General features: G+C 37.8%; 3 protein-coding genes across 10 annotated transcripts in view; 2 read left to right on the top strand and 1 right to left on the bottom strand.

Moving 5' to 3' along the window:
* The window catches only part of LOC115439882 (inositol hexakisphosphate kinase 2), a 55,105-nt gene extending 42,810 nt beyond the window's left edge, over nt 1-12,295 (top strand). For 5 of the 6 annotated variants that reach the window (XM_030163933.2, XM_030163928.2, XM_030163929.2 and 2 more), the window contains 7 exons: nt 3,717-3,929; nt 5,760-5,886; nt 8,988-9,111; nt 9,495-9,571; nt 9,662-9,837; nt 9,910-10,142; nt 10,228-10,828. In XM_030163933.2, the coding sequence (XP_030019793.1) occupies nt 3,750-3,929; nt 5,760-5,886; nt 8,988-9,111; nt 9,495-9,571; nt 9,662-9,837; nt 9,910-10,142; nt 10,228-10,828 (1,518 nt within the window). In that variant the 5' untranslated portion in view covers nt 3,717-3,749. Of the gene's footprint in view, nt 1-3,716; nt 3,930-5,759; nt 5,887-8,987; nt 9,112-9,494; nt 9,572-9,661; nt 9,838-9,909; nt 10,143-10,227 lie in introns of all 6 variants that reach the window. The other variant, XM_030163927.2, reaches the window with a different exon arrangement.
* A 202-nt stretch (nt 12,296-12,497) lies between these two features.
* Nucleotides 12,498-18,211, top strand: LOC115439842 (uveal autoantigen with coiled-coil domains and ankyrin repeats). Of its 2 annotated transcripts, XM_030163864.2 has the most exons (12): nt 12,504-12,701; nt 13,259-13,385; nt 13,933-14,494; nt 14,917-14,976; nt 15,052-15,381; nt 15,486-15,560; nt 15,734-15,793; nt 15,901-16,122; nt 16,208-16,459; nt 17,564-17,699; nt 17,784-17,876; nt 17,975-18,211. In XM_030163864.2, the coding sequence occupies exons 1-12, from the start codon at nt 12,605-12,607 to the stop codon at nt 18,133-18,135; spliced, it is 2,175 nt and encodes a 724-aa protein (XP_030019724.1). In that variant the 5' UTR covers nt 12,504-12,604; the 3' UTR covers nt 18,136-18,211. The 2 variants fall into 2 exon arrangements, with proteins under 2 accessions (XP_030019726.1, XP_030019724.1); XM_030163866.2 differs by lacking the exon at nt 16,208-16,459 and having other exon boundaries at nt 12,498-12,701.
* On the bottom strand, nt 18,181-19,992 carry LOC115439843 (transmembrane protein 203). Of its 2 annotated transcripts, none has more exons than XM_030163868.1 (3): nt 19,757-19,951; nt 19,515-19,683; nt 18,181-18,750 (listed from the first exon to the last, which is right to left on the bottom strand). In XM_030163868.1, exon 3 carries the CDS (start codon nt 18,622-18,624, stop codon nt 18,217-18,219), a length of 408 nt encoding a protein of 135 aa, XP_030019728.1. In that variant the 5' UTR covers nt 18,625-18,750; nt 19,515-19,683; nt 19,757-19,951; the 3' UTR covers nt 18,181-18,216. The 2 variants fall into 2 exon arrangements, with proteins under 2 accessions (XP_030019728.1, XP_030019727.1); XM_030163867.2 differs by having other exon boundaries at nt 18,244-18,750; nt 19,757-19,992.
* Between the last annotated feature and the right edge of the window lie 824 nt (nt 19,993-20,816).

Here is a 20,816-nt window from a genome sequence, read left to right as displayed (position 1 = left end):
AATTGCTGTTAGCGATAAGTTTTAATCTGGTTCGTTTTTTGTCACGGTCATGGGCCTTGATAACAGTTCAATATTGTGTTTACTGGATCATATTATTGTGTCAATAAAACATTTGCTTATAAAAACGTGTACAGTTAACTCAAGTATGTATATATGTATGTGTACTTAAAAATTATAATTAAAGCAATCCTTTTTAGACGTGCTTTTTTTTAAATAAACAGATATTAATGTTGCATAATCTATTTTTCCAATACAAACTTCAGTAATTAATGTATAATTTTTATACGTGTGTACGTGCTAATGCGGTGTGCACGTAATCAAAATTATTATTTTTGTTTTTCCACACAGTAATGCCTGTTTCGCGCTGCGTATTCTGTTCCATGATATGATAGGGGTGAGCTTAACATCATATCGGGCAAAATAGCCAGACTCCAGGCTGGTACTCGAGTTAAAAAACCCAATATCCCTGTTCCCGACCCGGGGATCAAACCCGAGACTACTCATTGAAACAGATTGTTAAGAAATATTTATAATAAGACAATATTTTGTTCTCATGTTTTATGCGTAAATTCCAACGATTTAGGAACTATATTTTAAAGCAGTAAATGTTGAAGCCTACACAAATGTAATGTTTATTACTTACAAATAAAGGTCATAATAATATGTAGATATATGGAAATGTATCCACTCTATAATTAATATAAGGGTAGTTTCACAACTTCTAAGTAAAATGCTATTAGTCATGTAATTTTATAAACCGACTAAATAAAAAAGTCGAATTCTAATCTATACTTCTATATAAGTGGTTATAAAATGTGTACTATATACATTAGCTGTTTAATACGATAACTGTGAAACAAGCCCTAATAATTGTTTGCTAGCGTCGCATAAAATCTCCAAATTATATGGTTAATGACGTTGCATTATTAATTGTGCCGACTTCATTTATCATTGCTGATCTTTTTATTTCCGTATTTTTCATTAAATACGTAATACCAGTATGCAAATGAGTGATGTTTCCCGTGTTTTCTTTACCGTACCAAAAGTTTGCGCAGTTTGGGTATATCTAGGTTTGTAAAGTTCATTGATTCCTAGTTGTTACATTGCTTATCATATTATGGATTTATTTCATAGAATAATGTAATAAAGCGAATAATGCGCGAGGATTATAGTAACAAATGGACAGATCCTTTTGTTTTGTATTGCCCTGAACATCGCACAAAGTATTTTACTATTGTTAGCGAAATAGAAGCGTGAGAATAGTTTTTGTAGCTGTAGCTCTATAAATTATTTATTTCACAACTTTCGATTCGCACCGTTCATTCATGTTTGGTTTTGTTTGGCTATGACACGGTAGTTCGATTATCATTCAGCAGCTAAAGTTGTTGAAGCGTAATACGTTTGACATATCGCTTATGTCGAAAGAACATATGAGCGGCACCGCTTATCTGTGGGGAACCGGTCTCGGCTGGTTCGGCACATTCACGACCTTATTATCTCGAGTTTCGAACGTTTGCCTCTCGTTGCGCTTAAAATTAAACAAAGCAGCGATGTTGAATGATGTAGTCAACGACTCTACACGTTATACGTCTGTTACAATTATCAAGAGTCTGAAGGTCTAGTTGATAAACCTAGCACATGTTTCGAACGTATCTTAATAAATCAAAAATAACTTCGGCTGTTAGGTATTCGCGTATTAGAACAGAATCGTAAAACATAATTTTAGTCGCCGGAAACATTTAGTGCCAAAACTATTGTCGTTTGTTTGCACTTGTTGTTATATTACAAGATTTTTAAGCCCCAATTTTGGCACTTCCCTGTTGCGTTGTGTGTATGTGCGCTGTTAGCATAGGCCAGTCGGGCCCGGGGCGGGGCACGCGCGTCACACCATCACAATAATACACACAGAGCGGTTCCCGGTCGCGAGATCTCGTCTAATTTGGTGACGCCGGTGTTGGCTGGCGCTGGTTGGTAAACGTAGCGCGCTCGACGGCCGGCCACGCAATCGTTTCGACGCCACAACTGCGAACACTCCAAGCCGCGCGGCTTGGAAACCCTTTGCGTCACGGATGTGACTGAAATACACAAAGAAAACTGCGCGTCCCTGTTTACAATGAACGTGAAACATTAATGAGATATTTGTACTCATTACAGCTGCCTGTTATTTCTGTACGATATTAAAGGCAATAATAGAGCTTCGAACGCAAATATAACAAGACAAACACTACTCGTCAACACAATGCATTAAACCTGCACGTATTTATCGGATGCGGGTCCTTAAAATGTCTAGAGGTTAAACGAGTGGTTTGCGCGCCGGCCTTTTTGGATTGTTCTCTGGCGTGCCCTTGCCAGTTGCCGTGTGGACGTGACAGCCGCGAGCCACACTAAATAAAAACCGGCCAATACAATGTCTGATATAAAAAGGAACGGACCCGCGGGCGTATTTCTCACGGTACCACAACAAACTTGGGTCACTTTTATGCGGACTTTGGACCAATTTACTCGCCAAAAAGGGGTAGAAAAAATTTATTTTTGATACAAATAAATATGATGAATAACATCACTATAATGTATCAAATATATTATAAAATAAAAAGGAAAACCCTCAGTCTCATTAGGATTTGTAAAACAATAGGTGTTAATTAAGGATGATTTCGAAAAAATCATTGTATTTTGTCACAGTACGATTCTCTGCTAAACGTGGTAACATTTCTAAGTATGCAATTTTTCTTCTGCAAATGCCTACGGAATTCTAAAAATATATCCGAACGGTTACTGACTCGGCTCGCCCGTTCACAACCTTTCCGGCGCTCCGGTTCCCTGACCCTAGTCGCCAGTCGCCACGGTCCGGGACCCGTACAGGTTGTTCACGATTCAATATAGAAATAAATCTCTATCTTTTCTGTTATGATTACTCGCCCGGGGAATTTCTTATAAATTCAGCTCTACCAAATAAATAGACCTCGAAACGTCGGGTCGTTCGTTGAGCACGATTGAACTATTCGATACAGATAAATGATCGATGCAAAACCGTCTACTTCTTACATCAGTCCGTTCTCAAAGCGATCATGGTTATAAGGTCGTTTTAATTATGCAGCGGTAATCGCGGTCCGTGCGGCTGGAGCCTTGTCAGTTGCTATGAGAACGTCATTTATATTAATTGCCACCTTCGTGTTGTTCATTGTACGAGTTTAATTCAAAATCGTGTTAGCTCGTTATCTTCACCTACTAGTCTATTTGCCTCAATATTGTATTCGGTGCTTGTATCACTAACAATACGTTTGTTGTCGTTTGGTTAGATTCACGCATTGAAGTGAGAACTATCAGCGTTATGTAATTGTGTATTTTTGTTTGTATAACCTATAGTCGGTTATACAACGTTTGACACTAAACATTTAGAAAATTCAATTTAGTTAGCAACAGAATATCAATGATTCGTATGCGGATTTGTTCTCGTTACGTTTTTAGAATGTGTTATGTTTAACATGACTGTAGCATTTAAGGTAAAAAGGTCACGGCGAAGACGTATCACCTTTACATGAGTCACATTGACGTATCGAAGGAGTGAATCGTTTGTTGAAGGCATGAACGTATGCAAACAATTTAGCATTTTGTAATGTTATAGATATTTAGATTGTTGCGATGGTGTTAGTTGTAAGATAGGTTAAGTGTATTGTGCGCATTGGTCGAGTAGTAAGGTGTGTATGTATGGTCAGGTGGACAGCGGTGGCGGTGGCTCTGCCGAAGTGATGGTGTACTCTCTCGGCTGGGGCATGGGCGAGCCGGAGCGGCGCGGCGCGGATCGCAAGCGCGCGCAGCCGCCGGCCGCGGTGCACTCGCCTCTCTCTCAGCTCTCCACGCTCTCGCAGCTCTCACAACTCTCGCCAGATGAAGGACACGAGGTCGACGTATTGCCTCTACACAATCAGGTGATTATTCATTAAACTAATTATATTCTGCGCCATAAGTGAGAACCGCTGATAATAATGTTATACTATGTAATTGCTAACATTAACTACCTATTGATTATGCTTTAAAAGTATGTTAATCAAAAAGAAATTTTTATTTTGAACAAACACTATTTTGCTGACGTTAAACTACTGTTGGTTTGAATCTGTGGCATATGATAGTTTTAATGTTGCGTTTATGAATCTTCATAGCTTACCATAACTAGTTTTCTCAAGTGATATCTTGTCAGTGATCAGACACTTAGACACTGTAGATTTCGAAAGGATTATTAATCATATGGTATATTTTTCTATCTTAAAAGTTGAAACTGATTTCTTCCTGCCGCGTGGTAGAGCCTCTACAGTAGATTGAAGTGAAAAATAATTCTAAATAATATGTTAAAGTCATACATACTAGTTATATTCTTTTTTTTAGATTTACAAGTCATAACAACGATATGTTATTGACTCTACTTTGCCTTGTAGTGAACCTAGAGACCGCTCGGAGCCGGTTATATTTAAATGTTTAACGACTTATCCTGTTCGTATAAAGTTTGGCTAATTGTAAGCCTTGTTTTTCCTTGTTGCGTTGAATAATTTATCCGTAATTAGATTATTCTATAGTTGATGTTTAGATTACAGTTATTTAAACATTGTTTTCCCCTGTTTTATTTTCCATTTAAAGTAATAAACAAATTAAGTTGTAAAAATATTATAACGGCAAAATCTGCCCAGCGCTTGGCAAAAATCGACGAAAAGGATGTAGGTATCTAATCTTATCATGTGTTTTGTTTTTAAATAAATTCGGGCATGTTCTCTGAATTGTTTATACTTTAATAACCCGAATATAATATATTTGATGTTATTGTATTTTTTTTTACTTATTGTAATTTATTATCTTATATTTAGATTATGAAACAATATCGAAATCGGGTCATAATACATGACATGGTGGAGATCGTTTCTAAAATTTAACTTATAATAACGAATTTTCTATCTTTATTTCTGTATACGCTTTTCTTGTAAAGGAAGGTTGATGATACAATAATGGTCTTTATACATATACACTGAGAAGTTGACATTTACTTATACGTGTATCTATAACCCATTGGCGGGGTCGGGATTACCGAGTGTCAAGCTGCAGGCACTAGGCGGGCGCGTACAATGTGACCGCGCGGCGCTCGGGCGCGTCCCCGCCGCGGCAGTGGCAGGTCGTCGTCTGTTCAGGTGGAGTGTGCCGTTCGAGCACGGGTCAACGCCACCACACACGAACGCCTTTTTATTTTGTTTCTTGCAACTGATCCTGTGGTTCAATCGCTCGAATAGCCTCTACGGGTCTACTTCACCTCCTTCACAAAATACTTCATGCGTGTATTTTAATTCGACACACGCATGCTATGATTATTTATTTTTGTATTCCACGGTATGTTATCAAAGATAAACATATGACAGATAACGCGTAGAAACAAATTGTTACGTCTGTTAAAATATTTTCAATTAATTTCGCTCAAGGCTAAAGACGTTTAATTCTTGTCGCCACATGTGTATACAATAACTTGACGATCACGACATTGTATGAGGAAAAGGGCACAAAATGATTAAAATATTCCTAATATGGGTTTAAAACAACAATATTTTGTAAAGGAATCGACAAACAAAGATAAATGAAAGCATGGCACGTAAGATTAATAAACTGTGGGGTATGATAAAAACGAATATAAAATGCAAAGGGTTATACTCGTATATGGATGGGAATTATTCACGCTAGCTTTAATGAGTCGATTAGTATTAAATATGTGTATGTGTGTGCAGGTGGGGGGTCACACCAGACTGCTGGTGCTCAACGACAGCACCGTCATCAAGCCGCTCAATATCCGCGAGTTGCATTTCTACCAGAACATTCCCGAGGACATACAAAGCTTCGTACCCCGATACAAAGGTGAGCATCGCATACTTTTTTATTCACAATAATGATTTTAGTTTAATTTGCCCGGTACGCTTTCACGATTCGCTGAATGCATCATGTTCATTCATTGCATCTTACATTTTTTTTTTGTTATATAATAATGAATTTTTACTTTTTATTTACATGTCGGATTGTGTTGTTTGACGTTGCGTACTGAGCAGTAAGGAAGTGGTGGATCTTTTTAGATTTTGTACGTCACAGCTTTGTGTTTGTTCCGTTTATTTTCTGTAACAATGTAATAAGTGTTTCGAAACGCAAGTCGCGGTTGGCGCACACTTAATTATTGATAGCCGATAACATGAGTGTTGCGTCATGGTGCTCGAATTTTATCTTATCAATAGCATAGCTGATTCATAACATAATAAGAGATCAAACGTGTAAGCAAGTGGATTAATTACAACGCTCAGTGCCTTCAAATTATAACCCACTAAAGGCGTTTAAACGTTAACAATTTTACAAACCCATTATCTGGAAGAAAACAAATAAAATTTTATATCTTTTATTTGTTATTCCATTATTTGAATATCTTGTAAAGTTAACAGGAAAATTTGCATTGGGAAATGTGTGTATTGAGATAATTTAAGTACTACAGAGGGCAAGTACTCCAGGTAATAAATACCCAATGACTAGTGCAAGTTATAAATGTGAGCGAATATTTATCCGCCAGTCTCTGCTAAATGATATTTCTGTGTTTACATGATTGACCTCGAATTATGGATCAGACTAGCAACCGTTTTCAATAAACTATCCCAACCTCTATCTTCAATCCGATTCCGAGAATGAACCAATCAAACTAAGTCGTTTATAAGCATGTCAAAAACAACTTTGTTCTGATTGGTTAATTTTCACGATAGATCGAAAAAAAGCGATCGGGATCGTTTATTGCAAATGGTATACCGCGATGCACAAAGCTGTGAAAAGTAAATAATTTGCATTGATGGAGCGTGGTGCGCGCACTATTGGTATCGTTTCCTTATTGCTCGTCCGATCGTGTTCATTGCAAATTGAGTTGTTTGTGTGAATGTGAAGAGTGCAAGTTGAATATGAGCAAACCCGCCGACCGCAGATGGACAGTACCCTCAATCTCATTTACTAAAAGTTACTGAAAACGTTCAGATCGGAATGACAATTAACAAAATTGATATTTCATTTATAAATCTACCTAGAGGCCGTTTTTAACAATATAAAAATAAATACGAAGGTGAGTATAGAATTAAGAGTTAAATTAAAATTTAGACGTTATGATAGAATATTGAACAATGATTTCAATACAAGGCCTCTATGACGGTAGTGGAGTGACTACGTTTAAATCGAATATAAATAGATAAAAATCGATGTGTTGGCACCGCCGCGTTCTTTGACGTTCAATTGCAAGTATTATGTTATGGACAAGTTATTATAATCGAATTAAATGAAAACTGACATGTTCGCGATTGCACAACTGCGGTTGCGACAGCGCAACCTATCAATACGCAATAAAATTAGGCAATTAGTGACATATCAGTACTGTTTTATATAGCCTTTAGTAAAAATACAAGGAACACTTGCCCTTATTGTGCATTTATAATATAACATTGAACTTTTACTGTTGTTTATTTTTAAACGATCAAGTTTTCATAAAAACCGGAAGGTGGGCGACATACGTATGAATAAAAATGTATCGATTCTCATCCATGGTATCGCGGGAAACAATCTGTTTACAACGGCTATATTTAAATTTTCGTACGTGTTTCAAGGTCTCCACTGCAGATGAATAAACTTTTAGAAGGTTTTATAAATTACTAAAATTCTTTTGAAATCTGCTCATGTTATGTGGTGTATTCTACTTAAAGTACTGCAATTCGTTTTTTCTTACCTGTGCTACGGCGCAGGTCATTGACCATGTACAATCTTAATAATACAAGCCTTACAAAAACATTTTATTATTTAAAGAGTAAACAGGAACTTAAACAAAGTAATTTTAACGAAAGTCGTTTACATTTGTTTTGTGTGTATAAAGAGTGAAATGATTGTTTCCAGTTAATAAGTAAGGAAAAACGAATTAAATAAGGTAGTTATTTATAGCGTCAGTGTTACTATGACAAATTTATACTCGAGCCCGATTGGGCAGGGATAAAGAGAAATATCTCGTGCAGCTTTAATGATTATTAAGATTGGTAAACATCAAAATAGTGGTTAAAACAGAAAACGGTATAAGTTACCGCGGAGGTTGACGTTGTACCTCGCGTTAGGGCGCAGCGCGGCGCGGGCGCGGGCGCGGGCGCGGGCGGAGGGCGGGTTTGAATGCGAGAGCGGGAGCGGCAGCGGGAGCGGGCCTGGGGTCAGGAACACAATATTAGTTTCCTTGTTGTCGCAAGGGCTGCGGCGCTGCGGCGGGCGGAGCGGCGCGGCCGACGCACCACACAACCGCCCCTAATAGCGCCCTAGCGGTAATTTTACATTTTGGGTTTGTAAACCTTTACTTAAAACTACACCCACCTCAGACACGCACACATATATACATACACAAACGAACACACATACCGATATACATTCCAGACGCGTACGCAGAACGCACACACACACCATGCGCTACTCACGAGGACCATGCATTCTGTTCATCTCACGTACGTTACACATATGAAACAATACATATACATTAGACACCATATCAGATACACACAACAAAAGATATACAAACCCTTTTCAAAAGTTAACTTGTAATTTTTCACTACCTCATCAAATTAACGCTGCCAACTTGCACTATAGTAAGTTTATAAAAGATTTTACACATAGATTTTGCGCGAATCCATTACATGTCTTGGTGATGAGACCACGAAGTGTCGTGGCCACCGCCGGTGTCACAACCGCGTGGACATGTTTTGAGGTTTTTAATATTGTTCATCTTGATACGACCGCTTACTGTTCGAATATATTGATTTATTGAATTTTACGAATTTAAAGTGATCAGTCAGATGATAAAAAAAACATTGTGTTTGTGTTTACACTGCGGAGTCAGCAGTGGTGCGGTAGCGTTACTCGATCCGCGCTCAACTCCGCGTACCAGTTAGTGATTGCGAGGCTGTTTGTTTCAGGCGTGATGCAGGCTTCTAACACAGGAAGCACGAAATTGGACAAGCGGTACTCGCCATGTTTCCGCGAGGAGAACGGCCGCAAGCAGTCCCTGGGCGGCAAGCGCAAGCGCGACGACGTGTTCAAGTGCGTATGAGACCTCGCGGCACGCCACACCGCGACATCGGCAAACTCCTCGACACTTGTCATGTGTCCTTTATCATATTTCAGAAGCTTTGACGTACGCCGGACCGGCACCCGACGTCGCCATTAATTCATACGATCGCAATACTTACATGACTATCCCACTAACGCGTGAGCGATGCACGCCCCATTCACACTCTGCGAGCCTCCGATGACTTGCGTCGTGGAGTCGTGGTAATCATATAATTTGATTGCAATGTAACAATATAACAGATAACACACCGAAATTGTGTTTCAATTAGTTCCTCACAACTGCTGTGTATCTGTAGCTAGCCGGTAGCGGGCGCGCCGAGGGGACCTCTACAGCGGACCGCTTTCTGTTGCAGGTTCAAAGTGCACCGAAACGGCAATGCTAGTGAGGTGCTCAAAAGTATTGCGCACATGGACAACTCCAACAAGCAATGTAAGTTGACCTCGTGTCTACACGTTCTTTAGTAGTCACGTCGATTAGTAATATAATTTACATTAATACTAATGTATGCTTGTACGTTAGATTTCCTAATGATGGAGAACATCACTTCGTCGTACCGGCGGCCGTGCGTGCTCGATCTGAAAATGGGTACGCGGCAGCACGGCGACGACGCCTCCGCCGAGAAGCGCAGCAAGCAGATCGCCAAGTGTGCCGCCAGCACCTCCGCCACGCTCGGCGTGCGGCTCTGCGGCATGCAGGTATCTAACGGTTCAGGTTCGGAGTTCAATCACGCCACGAGAGAACAGAGCTGACGGACGTGTCGTCGACAGGTGTACGTGCCAGAGACGGGGGCGTGCATCCGGCGCGACAAGTACTGGGGCCGCGCGCTCACCGAGAGCGGGCTGCGCGAGGCGCTGCGGGACTTCTTCGCGGGCGGACACGCCGGCCCCGCCGCGCTCGCCGGACACGCGCCGCGCGCGCGCGTCGTGCGCCGCGTGCTGCGCGACCTGGACGCGCTGCGCCGCGCCATCGCCAAGCAGACCAGCTACCGGTTCTACTCCTGGTCGGTCTCACCGCTTCCTCATCTCTGACCCGGCTATATTATTTTGATACAACTTGCGATAACATTTTCTTTTTCTTTCTTACAGTTCATTATTGATAGTGTACGAGGGTGACGTAAGCGGTGCGACGAGCGCGGAGGACGCCGGCGCGACCACCAGCGAGTACGAGGCGGACGCGTCGAGCAGTTCTGCAGAGGCGCCCTCGCCGGGACATTTCGACATGTCGACACTGCACGACGAGATCTCGTCGGACGGCCGCGAGCCGTTCCGGCCGCACTCGGAGGAGACGATGGGCGGGTACGAGGAGGGCGAGGCGGGCGAGGACGGCGCGCACTCGCTGCGCCGGCACCCGCCGAGCCCCGACTCGGCCGACAGCTGGATGGCGTACTCGTCGACGAGCAGCGAGTCGTGGCGCGGGTCGGCGGAGGCAGAGGCGCCGTCGCCGCCGGACGGCAGCGGCAAGCGCGCGCGCTGTTCGCGCTGGCCCGCCGCGCGCCTGCACGAGCCCGACGAGCGCGTCGACATCCGCATGATCGACTTCGCGCATACGGCGTACGCGGGCGCCGCCGCCGAGTCGCCGCTCGCCACGGCCACGCCGCACCACGGGCCCGACTGCGGCTTCCTCACCGGCATCGACAGCCTCAAGCGCCTGCTCACCGAGATCCTGGCGCCGCCGCCCTACAGTTAATGGGGCGATAGTCGATTTGCCAGAGCCGTATGGCCGCTTTTTAGAAAAAAATATATTCAAAAATGAACCTCCTTTTCGGATTTCATTCTGGAAGTATCGCGGTGGGCCGCCGGAGCCGTCGTGGCCGAGAGCGCGCGTTGCGCGGTTGCGTCGGGATCTTCTCCCCGAGGTCAGGTGGACTCGTCGGAACTACAATATGGAACTGTTTTCCTCGAAAATTTTTAAATGTTCGACTGATGTAACTTTACGTAGGAAAATTATAACCGGGTCGTGGCGCGATCACATGAAGCGAAGTAATGCAGGGTATGTGGCGTGTGTGGTGTGGCGCGGCCGCCGTGCGCGGTGGTGTGGCGGCGCGTGATGTGGCGTGTGGTGGCGTGTGGTGACGTGTGGTGACGTGTTGTGGCGTGATGTGGCTTCATGTGGCCGCGCGACCCTCGCACCTAGTGAATGTTGGCGGTACGAGCTGCGTTAATTTAATCTTAAACAATTATTATTATAATTTTTAAAGTGGGACCCAGTAGTTACGTTTAAACTGTGTATATGTATAAGTATTATTGTTAAGTTATTCCAGATTGACTTGCTGTTGAGTTGTGCTCTGAGCTTATTTCTTTGACTCGGTTTCATCAGATCGTTCGCTTCGTGAGTTTAGTTTGCTTAACGTCGAGCAGACATTCCCTGACGTCACTTATGTGCAGGTTATCGTTTTGTTGCCAGCTCCTCGCTCCTCCGCATTATGTCTAGGTCACACTGTTTGCTTAGATGCCATAACCCTTACTTGTTCATATCTAATCCCAGTCATCGAAGCCAAAGTTAACGTAGAATAAACATGTAACGTAAAACGGAGAACAAGCAATTATTTGTTCCCTGTGTAATAGCCGCGTAGGACTATAATGTACCTACAATTTGTTGAAATGATCGATGTATAACGAAACAATGATTTTACATAGTAAGTGCGGGAGCTGAAAGTGTATCGCGTGGCGTGTGGCATGTCTATATCGGCGTGTGACACGCGTATTTTGACTACAGGAGTTTATTGTAACTACGCTAACAGTATTATACAGTAATAGGTAAATGTGAGAGTAGTATGCATATGACATTAAATATTGTAAAAAACTTTAAAAGTTATTGTGGAAAGGTTTTTGTAAAATATGGCGGCGAGCCCCTTGTAAATAATATGTAATATAAAATTCGCCGTGTGAATACGAGTTGAATATTTTCCGAAGTGGGTCAGTGTAAACGGCTAGTACCGCACACTAGATGGTGAATGTGTGCCCACTAGCGATAGCCAACATTCCTTTGTGCTGCATTCGTAATTGTTTGTCCTTTTACTTTTATTAGTGGGTTAAATTTTGAAAAGTACCTGGTTTAATTAGGATGCTAGGTTGTATTATAAATTATCATTTATGTCTGTTATTTTAAATAACTGTATGACACTATTTTGTTAAATAAATTTTAGGTATTAAATTCTGCATTTTATTTTTTATAAAGCATTACCATAAAAATTACCACTATTATTCCATTCAGCATACAAGAATGAAAAGTATCACATAGTCTTTGAGCATTGTTGTGACCTTCGAGCTATCCACGAGATAGAAATAATATGGTTTACTCTTATATTATTTAAAATTTTAGAGCAAACTAAAATATTACAAATATTTTAGTTTGCTCTAAAATTTTACTGTACTGGCTGGCTGTACGAATTTGTATCTTTGCCTGCTGGATAAGCATACAAAAATATTTTACTGAACAAAAGCGCGCGAAACCGAAGTAAAAATGGCTGAAGCGAGTGAAGTGCAGGCTTTGTCCAAAATCTCATCTGAAGTCGATGAATCTCAAGTAAATGTTATCCTTACTAATCAATGCATTAAAGGTAACTTTTGTTATATATTTGCCAGTATATTTATGGAAATATGGTATAAATATATTAAGAGCTTCGATTTCCTATTTGGTGCAGCCTTGTAAGCGTAATAAGCACTTATCTCATTTGAAATCGTACCTATGTTATGCTAATATTCCATTATAATATTTTATTACGGGTAGGTAATAGGTACATGTTTAAACTCAGTTAATAGCGTTTACTATTATTATTTCAATGTACGAACATATGAATAGGGAATATTAAGCAATTAAACACTAGGCGTGCATGTTAGCCTAGTTAGGAAGGTAAAACTGTCGAGAAGAAGGTTTGCAGGTAATAATTGTCTTGGAAATTTAGAATTTTACATAAGCATTTCGAAGGTACGTGAACCTGCTAATTTGGTGGACTAAGCCCTAAACTTTCTCAGTAGTAAAGGAGGCCCATCCTCGGCAGTGGATAGTATATTGTTAGATAGTGCTGGTATAATTATAGTTAACAGGCAAAATTAAATAATACACATTGATAAATCATACTTATTACATACATTGTATTTAGAAATGTAATTTTAGCGCAAAAGTTTTTATTGGAAAAGTTGAGACGGCGATCCGAGCGTCACAAAGAAGAGTGTGGTTTTATCAGTAGTGCAAATCTGAAATTGGAGTGCGAGATTAAACAAGCGGAATTAGAAATACAAAGGTAATACGTTACGTAGGTAAAATTACATAAAGTATTATACTAAAACATAGTATGGTTTATAAAAGCTTCACATATCTTTTGGTTGTAATATACACATTGTGCTGATCTCTCGGGGTTATAAGCGTGACTCTATGTCATTGGTAAACGATTGGGTGTTCATATTATTAGCGTTATATTATTCTATAAACTAAAAACCGTGTTTTTACCACGTAATAATGGTCACTATCATGTACTAGAACTTCTCGTACTAGGTATATAATATTATTCCTGGCATAGTATAGTTATAACTACTTACTATAATTCTTTTTATTTGTTATAACTTTATAACTGATCGAATTATGTACTACTTCCAGTTTCTTATTGAACTGTTTTGTATTAGATAGGTACTTACTTATATGTAAGTATAGCTAGTTAATCAAATTATAATTTTAACCGATGCAACGAGAGATGCAATATCTCTGTTTATTTACCCAAATAATACAATAATAAGGTTAAATGTATCAAAGAATTGCAAGTAGGTAATACAAGTATGTATCATAATTTTTAGCTTGCGTCATGCTCTAGAAACTATCAAACATGCAAACATAGAACTTAAAAAAGACTATCTACTAGCTAAAGAAAAGAAGTATGAAATAGCTGAGCGTATAAATACTGGGGAGAAAAAATATGAACAGTTGTGGTTAGAGAGCAAAAGTCGATATGAAAGCATTCCATTTGTTAAAAAATTTCTTCAATCTCAAAATAAAGTTCAAATATTATATGATAATATAGCTAAATATGAAAACCAAACGAAATCTCTCGCTAAAGAAATAGAGATAAAGAAAGATGATTGTAAAACATTAGACAAAAAACGTTTAGTGGAACTTGCGGAATTTATACTACACAATATCCCTAAAAAAACTCAAATTATTCAAGAAAAGTTAGAGAAAATTAATGATTTATCAAAGGAGATAGAAGCAATTGAAAAGCAAATCAAAGCGAAAGATTGCTTGGAAGATATACGTACTGACATGGTTCAAAATAATGAAGAAATATCGAAAGAAAGTAATGATGCATTAAATGACGATGATTGGGCTAATCTCAATGAAATAAATGATGATACGTTAATGGTAAGAAAATATATATTTTATGAACTTTGAACTTACTTTGTAATATTTTTCATGTAGACTTATTATATAGTTTGATTAAATCGTTCGTAAATCTAGGTATGAATTTTATATTTATGGTATTAACTCAAAATGGATAAGACTTTAATTGGCTCGGTGGTAGTTATATTACGGTACAACTGGTATGCTGAGGTCTAGGATTCAGTTCCCGGGTCGGACAAACTGATATTGGGTTTTTCTTCTAAATATTAGCCCAGAGCGCAACCGCTGTTCGATGGCTGTTGCCATTGAAGTATATTTTATCTTATAAAAATACCGTTGAATTACTTAGTACAGTTCACATCAATATTAGGTATATAAGAAATTAAAAGCTTGAAATTAATATTACCTTTTAAGTGATTAATAACACTAATATTTTCTACCAGACGCCCAAATTTGATGAAGCCAGCACTGATCTTGATATTATAAGCGATCAATTAGAAAAGGTAAAGATTCATGTAATTGAAGCTGCTGTTAGTTTATCTAATAATAGAAATACTTAATTAATCAAATTCTCGTAGATAAAGAAAGCAGACATATTTAATTGCACACAAATTGAAGAAGTTTCTGCTTCGTCACACAATGAAAAGGGCGTTGGTCAAGCAAAGAAATATGATTGGAAGGTTTTAAATATGGAGCCCTACATTTCTCCGTATTTTATAAAAAAAATAGAAAAAGACGTTGAAAATGAAACAAGTTATATAAACAAAAAGTTAATCAATATATTAGACGACGTTAACATAGGAAAAAGAGACGTATATAATATATTATCAAAGATTGACCCTCAAAACCTTCAAGAAGTGAATATGATAAATTCTAATTTAGAATGCATCGAGACGCTGAAACAAACTGTAAGTTGTTAAGAAATAGAACATAATATATTTAAAATGATAGTATGGTGGTATGTATTCAAATGATAATGTGAAAATTGAGATAAATAATTGCGTTATTATAGACAGAAGCTGAAGTAGTAACCACATGTACCGACAATATAGTAGTGCCGCCGTCACAATTTTTGGACTCTTCTCAGGTATTGTTAATATGAATGGTATGAGTAATTTTTTTATGAACAAATACTTTATAATATTATTTTTGTGTAGTATGTAAAAACGGTTTAGATCACGTTGATATTTATTCGATTTTCAATTATAATGAACTATCAACTTTTATAAGAAAATTATATTAACGAGTTTTCAACCGCAGGGTGGGACGGATCAGATTACAGAAGCCCCGGAAACACCTACTAATATACACCATTTAAAGGTATTGTAAAGGACATATGAAATGCAATATTGCCTATATGCATACATATTTTAGTCTCGTAGATTGGTGCGATCAAAGTAATTTTACTACATTTTATTCATTCGCAGGAGGCAAAGAGGGTTTCATTTAATTTGTCTTCTCCAATGGAATTATCTGAAAATCCTGAATTACTTGAAGAGATTGCAGTTAACAACAGTCCATTACACAACAATAATATAGATACCAGCGCCGTTGGTGATGACGATTGTGCTAAAATTAAAGATATGGTGTTAAAAAAACATAATTTAGAATCTTCACCTCAGTTCGTTTACGCCAAGAACACAATACCGGTTTGTCAGAATTCTACTATCTTATATTTCGGCCCTAACTGTGTACCTAACAATAACCTCATTTTGGTTTGATTAATTTTCGCAGACTAATAATTTTTCGGTGGATATTGTTAAGTCCAAATTTTTTGAAGATAAAAATGTTAATATTGTGGAATGCGATAATGCCACTGCTGACGAAGGCTTTGGGACCACTGGTAATGTCTGTTTAGACAATATATTTGAGCAGGAAAATCCAAAAGAAGATGAAAATAAGATGGAAACAGAAGATCAAGCTAAAGAAAGGAAGAATGTCATAGATGCAATGGAAGTTGATAATATGACAGATTCAGAACAAAAGGTTGTTATTTAAAAAGCTTCTTAATTGGAAATGATTGTTTTAAAACATTTGGTTTACCTTTATAACCAAGTATGTAAAACAAAATTATAATCACATGCAAAACAGAAGTTGAAATAATAATTAATTGTTTATTTGTAATGCTATACTGCCTGAGAAGAAAGAAAGTGGAATTGTGCTATGTCGTGCATAGTTAAAATTGTCCCTTATTGCTCAGTAATTACCTTATATCTATAAAACGATCATACAAAAGATTGTAGGTACTGTTATTTAACACGCTGACTAGCGCGATCGCTGTTCGGCAATATTTTGTATCCAGGACTGTAACTATAAGGTGAAGTAGAGTAAGCTATGGGTCTCTCGGCTCGAGGGGGCCCCGGACCCGAGAGGAAGAGAACCGACTTGCCTCGGAGCCTTGGTGTAATAGCTTGCTTCAAATCTTCAGCAATTCGTTCCATATTTGGCAGCGCGCGGGGGCTATGCAATGATTTAAGAATAATTTCTTAAATATATTTTTTTATGTTTTTCGCATATCTTAAGCTATCAAAATATTCCATATTCAATTGGTTATCTACTAGTGTTGGTTGCAAATAAAAATGATGTGTATTTTAGGAGATACACGGAATCAAGCACTTAAGTGGCATTTTCGGAAACAGTCTCCATATTATATAAAAAATAACAATCAAAGATAACATATTTCAGAATTATGGTTTTTATTTCTTAGCCGAACCTATTATTATTATTATTTTTTATTAGATGCAGTGTAGTCATTTTATAGTGCGCAATAAAATAACGGATATTTTTTTAAAATACGGTTAGCGAGCTGTTTTGCTTTGACCAGAAAAATATGTTTTCTTTGTCCTGATTAATTGCTGTCTGAACGCGATAAACTCAAAAACTACCGATGGTTTTTGGTACTTATAGAGAACGTGTCTTTAATAAAGAAAAGATATTGTAGTTTTAGTGAAAAAAATAAATAATTTGCTCAATACCTAGACAAAATTATCTAGACAATTTGAAGTTTTAGATTGTGTTCAGCACCTTTTGTGGTCGATTGTATTTTTTGTTTATGCAAACAGCAATTTAAAAGTTCCCAACAAATTTTAGATAAATATATCACAGAAGGAGACTGTTAGTGGGCTTTTATTTACCCACGGCGAGAATGCTTTACCTGAATCCTTGGATGCATCTATAAGTACAACTGGCTATGATGATGGTGAAGCAGATTTTCCTCACTTCATAGGTATGTGTAAACATTTTGTGTCAAGTTACAAGTTACCTTGTATGGAAACACACATTTATGAATTATTCTTAAATTTCTTCTTAGACTCAAATCTTCTTTTATCTCCAAAAGCTGATGTACAAATGGGAGATGATAATTCCCAAGTAAAATCTCAAGAGGTCCCGAACTTTTTGTCAGGTAAATACAATTATTTAAGTGTGTTTATTATTTTTTGTTGTTACTTTCCACATCATATTTTTATTAACTTTTTGGTACATTTGTTTATTTATAATTAGGTTTACGCAAAACAGGACTTAGTCTTTTTGGAGGTCTATCTTCATCTACACCTGATCGTGACAATAATAATACAAACCAAAATACTGGAAACAGTTTCAAATTTAGCTTTGGTGGAGATGAGAAGAAGAATAGAGGAGGATTTTTTAATATGTTTAATTAGTTATATGATTCATGTTAAACCTGATAGGCAATAAATACCACAATATAAATATAAAAATGTTTTATTACATATAAATATACATTATTGATGTAACTGACAGGCTCTTACTGCTATCAGCTGTAATAATATAAAAAGTGGTGCAAACACTTCACTGTATTCTATTGCTGAGTCACCTTGTAACTTTCTGCACAGTAAGAACTTAAACACAAATGTTAAACCTAAGAATATTCCACTCCATGAGGCTCTGTAGAGAGAGACTTTGTATGAACTTTCTAAATTCATTCTAATACAAACAATACAACAGAAATATGCATTCATTGCATCGCTGACAAACAATGGTGCAAATATAGTCCACCACGCACTGCTTAGCACATTATCTATTTTGAGTGCTAACAAGATAGAAAATATTGTAATTGTTATTAGATTGATCCATATTTCAAACACCGTGAGTCCTATCCACTGCACAATTTCATTTAGTGTGAAGAACATATTGGTATGTTTATTGATTCTGATAGGCACCAAGCATTGCAACTCTGAATATTCTTATGTGTATTGATGATGAATGTCGCACTTGGGTATCAAAGTCTAAGTCATCTGTCAGTGGCTCTAGGTCATCTAGAAAGAGAATGACAAAGTTTATTACTACATATTACATTACATTAATAAATTTTGATATTGCAATTAAATTATGATTTAATGATCTCAATTAGGAAGGGGTACAACATATTTTCGTTGGGTATACCACAGAGCCTGAAGATGAAAGTGTTCAACTTGTGCATCCTCATCTTAACAATGTTCTGAGACAAGATGTGGACATTGACTGTGGGGCTTATCCACCAGCTTAATGTTATTCAACATTCTATGGAATTTGGAACTACCAGGTTATGTGGTATACCTTGGGAGAGGCCTATGTCCAGCAGTGGACTACAATTGGCTGATGATGATATCATCTCACCACTTAATCAAATAATACCTTCATTGATATAGCAACATACATGCAATATGAAGTGAGAGGTTCAGATAAGATTCTTAAGCTTGATAATTTGAAATAATGCTTAGAAATAAGCTTTATCAAGTATGCATGCACTATGTGCACCTCGGTCTAACCTTTGAAGAAATGTTATGTGTATATTTATACAGCTTGGAAATTACATTAATAATATCCATAACATTAATATTTTATGATTTGCAGGGTTGAAAGGACTATGGACCACCATCATTCCTATAATACTGTTCCTTTATCTAAGTATTGTGTACATTTTTATACTTACCCCTATAATGACAAACAAACATGACACCTATCTGTTATCTTAATTTTTTGATCTGCCTAAGCTACTTAATGGCATTGTCGCTTATCAAAACGGGATTTCGATACTTACCGACCAAGTCGACAGTACCAGTGTTTACTTCTATTTGACAAGTTCCAGCAAACAATATTTCCAACTGCAGTGCTAAGTTGCAGCACCTCTGGATGGCGGAACCCAAACCATGAAGAATGATCTCGTTCTCACCACCGGTTAAAAGATCGCAACATTTATCCAGTTGGGCCTAAAAATGTTTTTCGATTATAATAGTTCGAGCAATACCATATAACTTTATTAGCGTATCTTCACTCGTGTACCTTAAAATTGGATTTCTTTGTTATAAATATTACATTGTTGCCATCAACTGGCCTCAAAGGTAAACGTTTTTTTACAGAGTAATTTTTATTTGGATATCTTTTTTGTTTTTTCTTTGGTTCTTCTTTCTTTTGCAGAGTATTTTCATCTGCCATATTTCCAACGAAAACTTATTTCGACTTTGACGTTTATGAACAGTGCTGCAATTTGTAAGTTGCACAGATAAGATAAATATAATGATTTTTTAATGGTTAATGGTTTCGGAAGTCGATTTATTTTTTCTAGGAGCATCCATAAATTACTATATGTGATTTTTATGATTTTCGACGTCTTTTCTCGTTTTTGTCCCAGATGTAAAATGATGGAATCCCCACTTCCTCTTTGTGTGAAGTCATTGACGTATATGATATTGTCATAATTTATTTATTCATTATTAACAAATAATTTTGGCGGAAAAGCTTCATAATAAAGCTCGTCGCCAATAATCAAAGAAGAAGAACAAATAATTTAACTTATTTCACTAATATGTTTTATTCACATCCAAGTTGGCACTTAGACTAGCGTTTTTTTTAAATATGAGCGCCACTCCCTACATAGCCACAAACATCAATATTGTCACCATACTAAAATCAGTTTGAATGGATAACAGTTCAATTCAATTGAACACAGTGAATGTTCGGAACGCCAAATCTAGTACGTAGTACATATACTTATATCGATGTGTGAAGTCATATATCATGCGAAAACAGCAGTTCCAATTATATGCGACGGGCGGAATTTGGCTCAAATACCGCCGACAAGCGACGCTGGAATAGAGCGAGCTGCTTCCAGCGACCATGAATTCGCAAACAAAATTCAAATAAACATTACGTAGCCAGAGATACAGTAATTTTTTATGTTTCTAGTTAATATTTTAATAGTTTAAATTTTAAACACGTGAGTTTACGAAGCTTATGAAATTGTATTATATGGAAGACGGGCACGATGGACTTGTTTCCAGACCCGTAATAAATAAAAAAATAAAAAATGTTCTATGGTTTGGATTGACCCTCATTGTCTTTA

This window comes from Manduca sexta, chromosome 14 (assembly GCF_014839805.1).
Source record: "Manduca sexta isolate Smith_Timp_Sample1 chromosome 14, JHU_Msex_v1.0, whole genome shotgun sequence".
Classification (NCBI taxonomy): Eukaryota; Metazoa; Arthropoda; class Insecta; order Lepidoptera; family Sphingidae; genus Manduca; species Manduca sexta.
The sequence above is the reverse complement of the archived record's forward strand: the minus strand, read 5'-3'. Positions and strand labels throughout refer to the sequence as shown.

What these genes read in the sequence shown, in the direction of transcription:
- LOC115439843 (XM_030163867.2), bottom strand. Translation starts at nt 19,909, where the DNA reads ATGGCAGATGAAAATACTCTGCAAAAGAAAGAAGAACCAAAGAAAAAA. An exon ending in CAAAGAAATCCAATTTTAAG is followed by an intron (nt 19,684 to 19,756) that starts GTACACGAGTGA and finishes AAACATTTTTAG; the next exon opens with GCCCAACTGGATAAATGTTG. An exon ending in TGGTACTGTCGACTTGGTCG is followed by an intron (nt 18,751 to 19,514) that starts GTAAGTATCGAA and finishes TTCTCTTTCTAG; the next exon opens with ATGACCTAGAGCCACTGACA.
- LOC115439842 (XM_030163864.2), top strand. Translation starts at nt 12,605, where the DNA reads ATGGCTGAAGCGAGTGAAGTGCAGGCTTTGTCCAAAATCTCATCTGAA. An exon ending in AATTTTTGGACTCTTCTCAG is followed by an intron (nt 15,561 to 15,733) that starts GTATTGTTAATA and finishes TTTCAACCGCAG; the next exon opens with GGTGGGACGGATCAGATTAC. An exon ending in TGACAGATTCAGAACAAAAG is followed by an intron (nt 16,460 to 17,563) that starts GTTGTTATTTAA and finishes AACAAATTTTAG; the next exon opens with ATAAATATATCACAGAAGGA.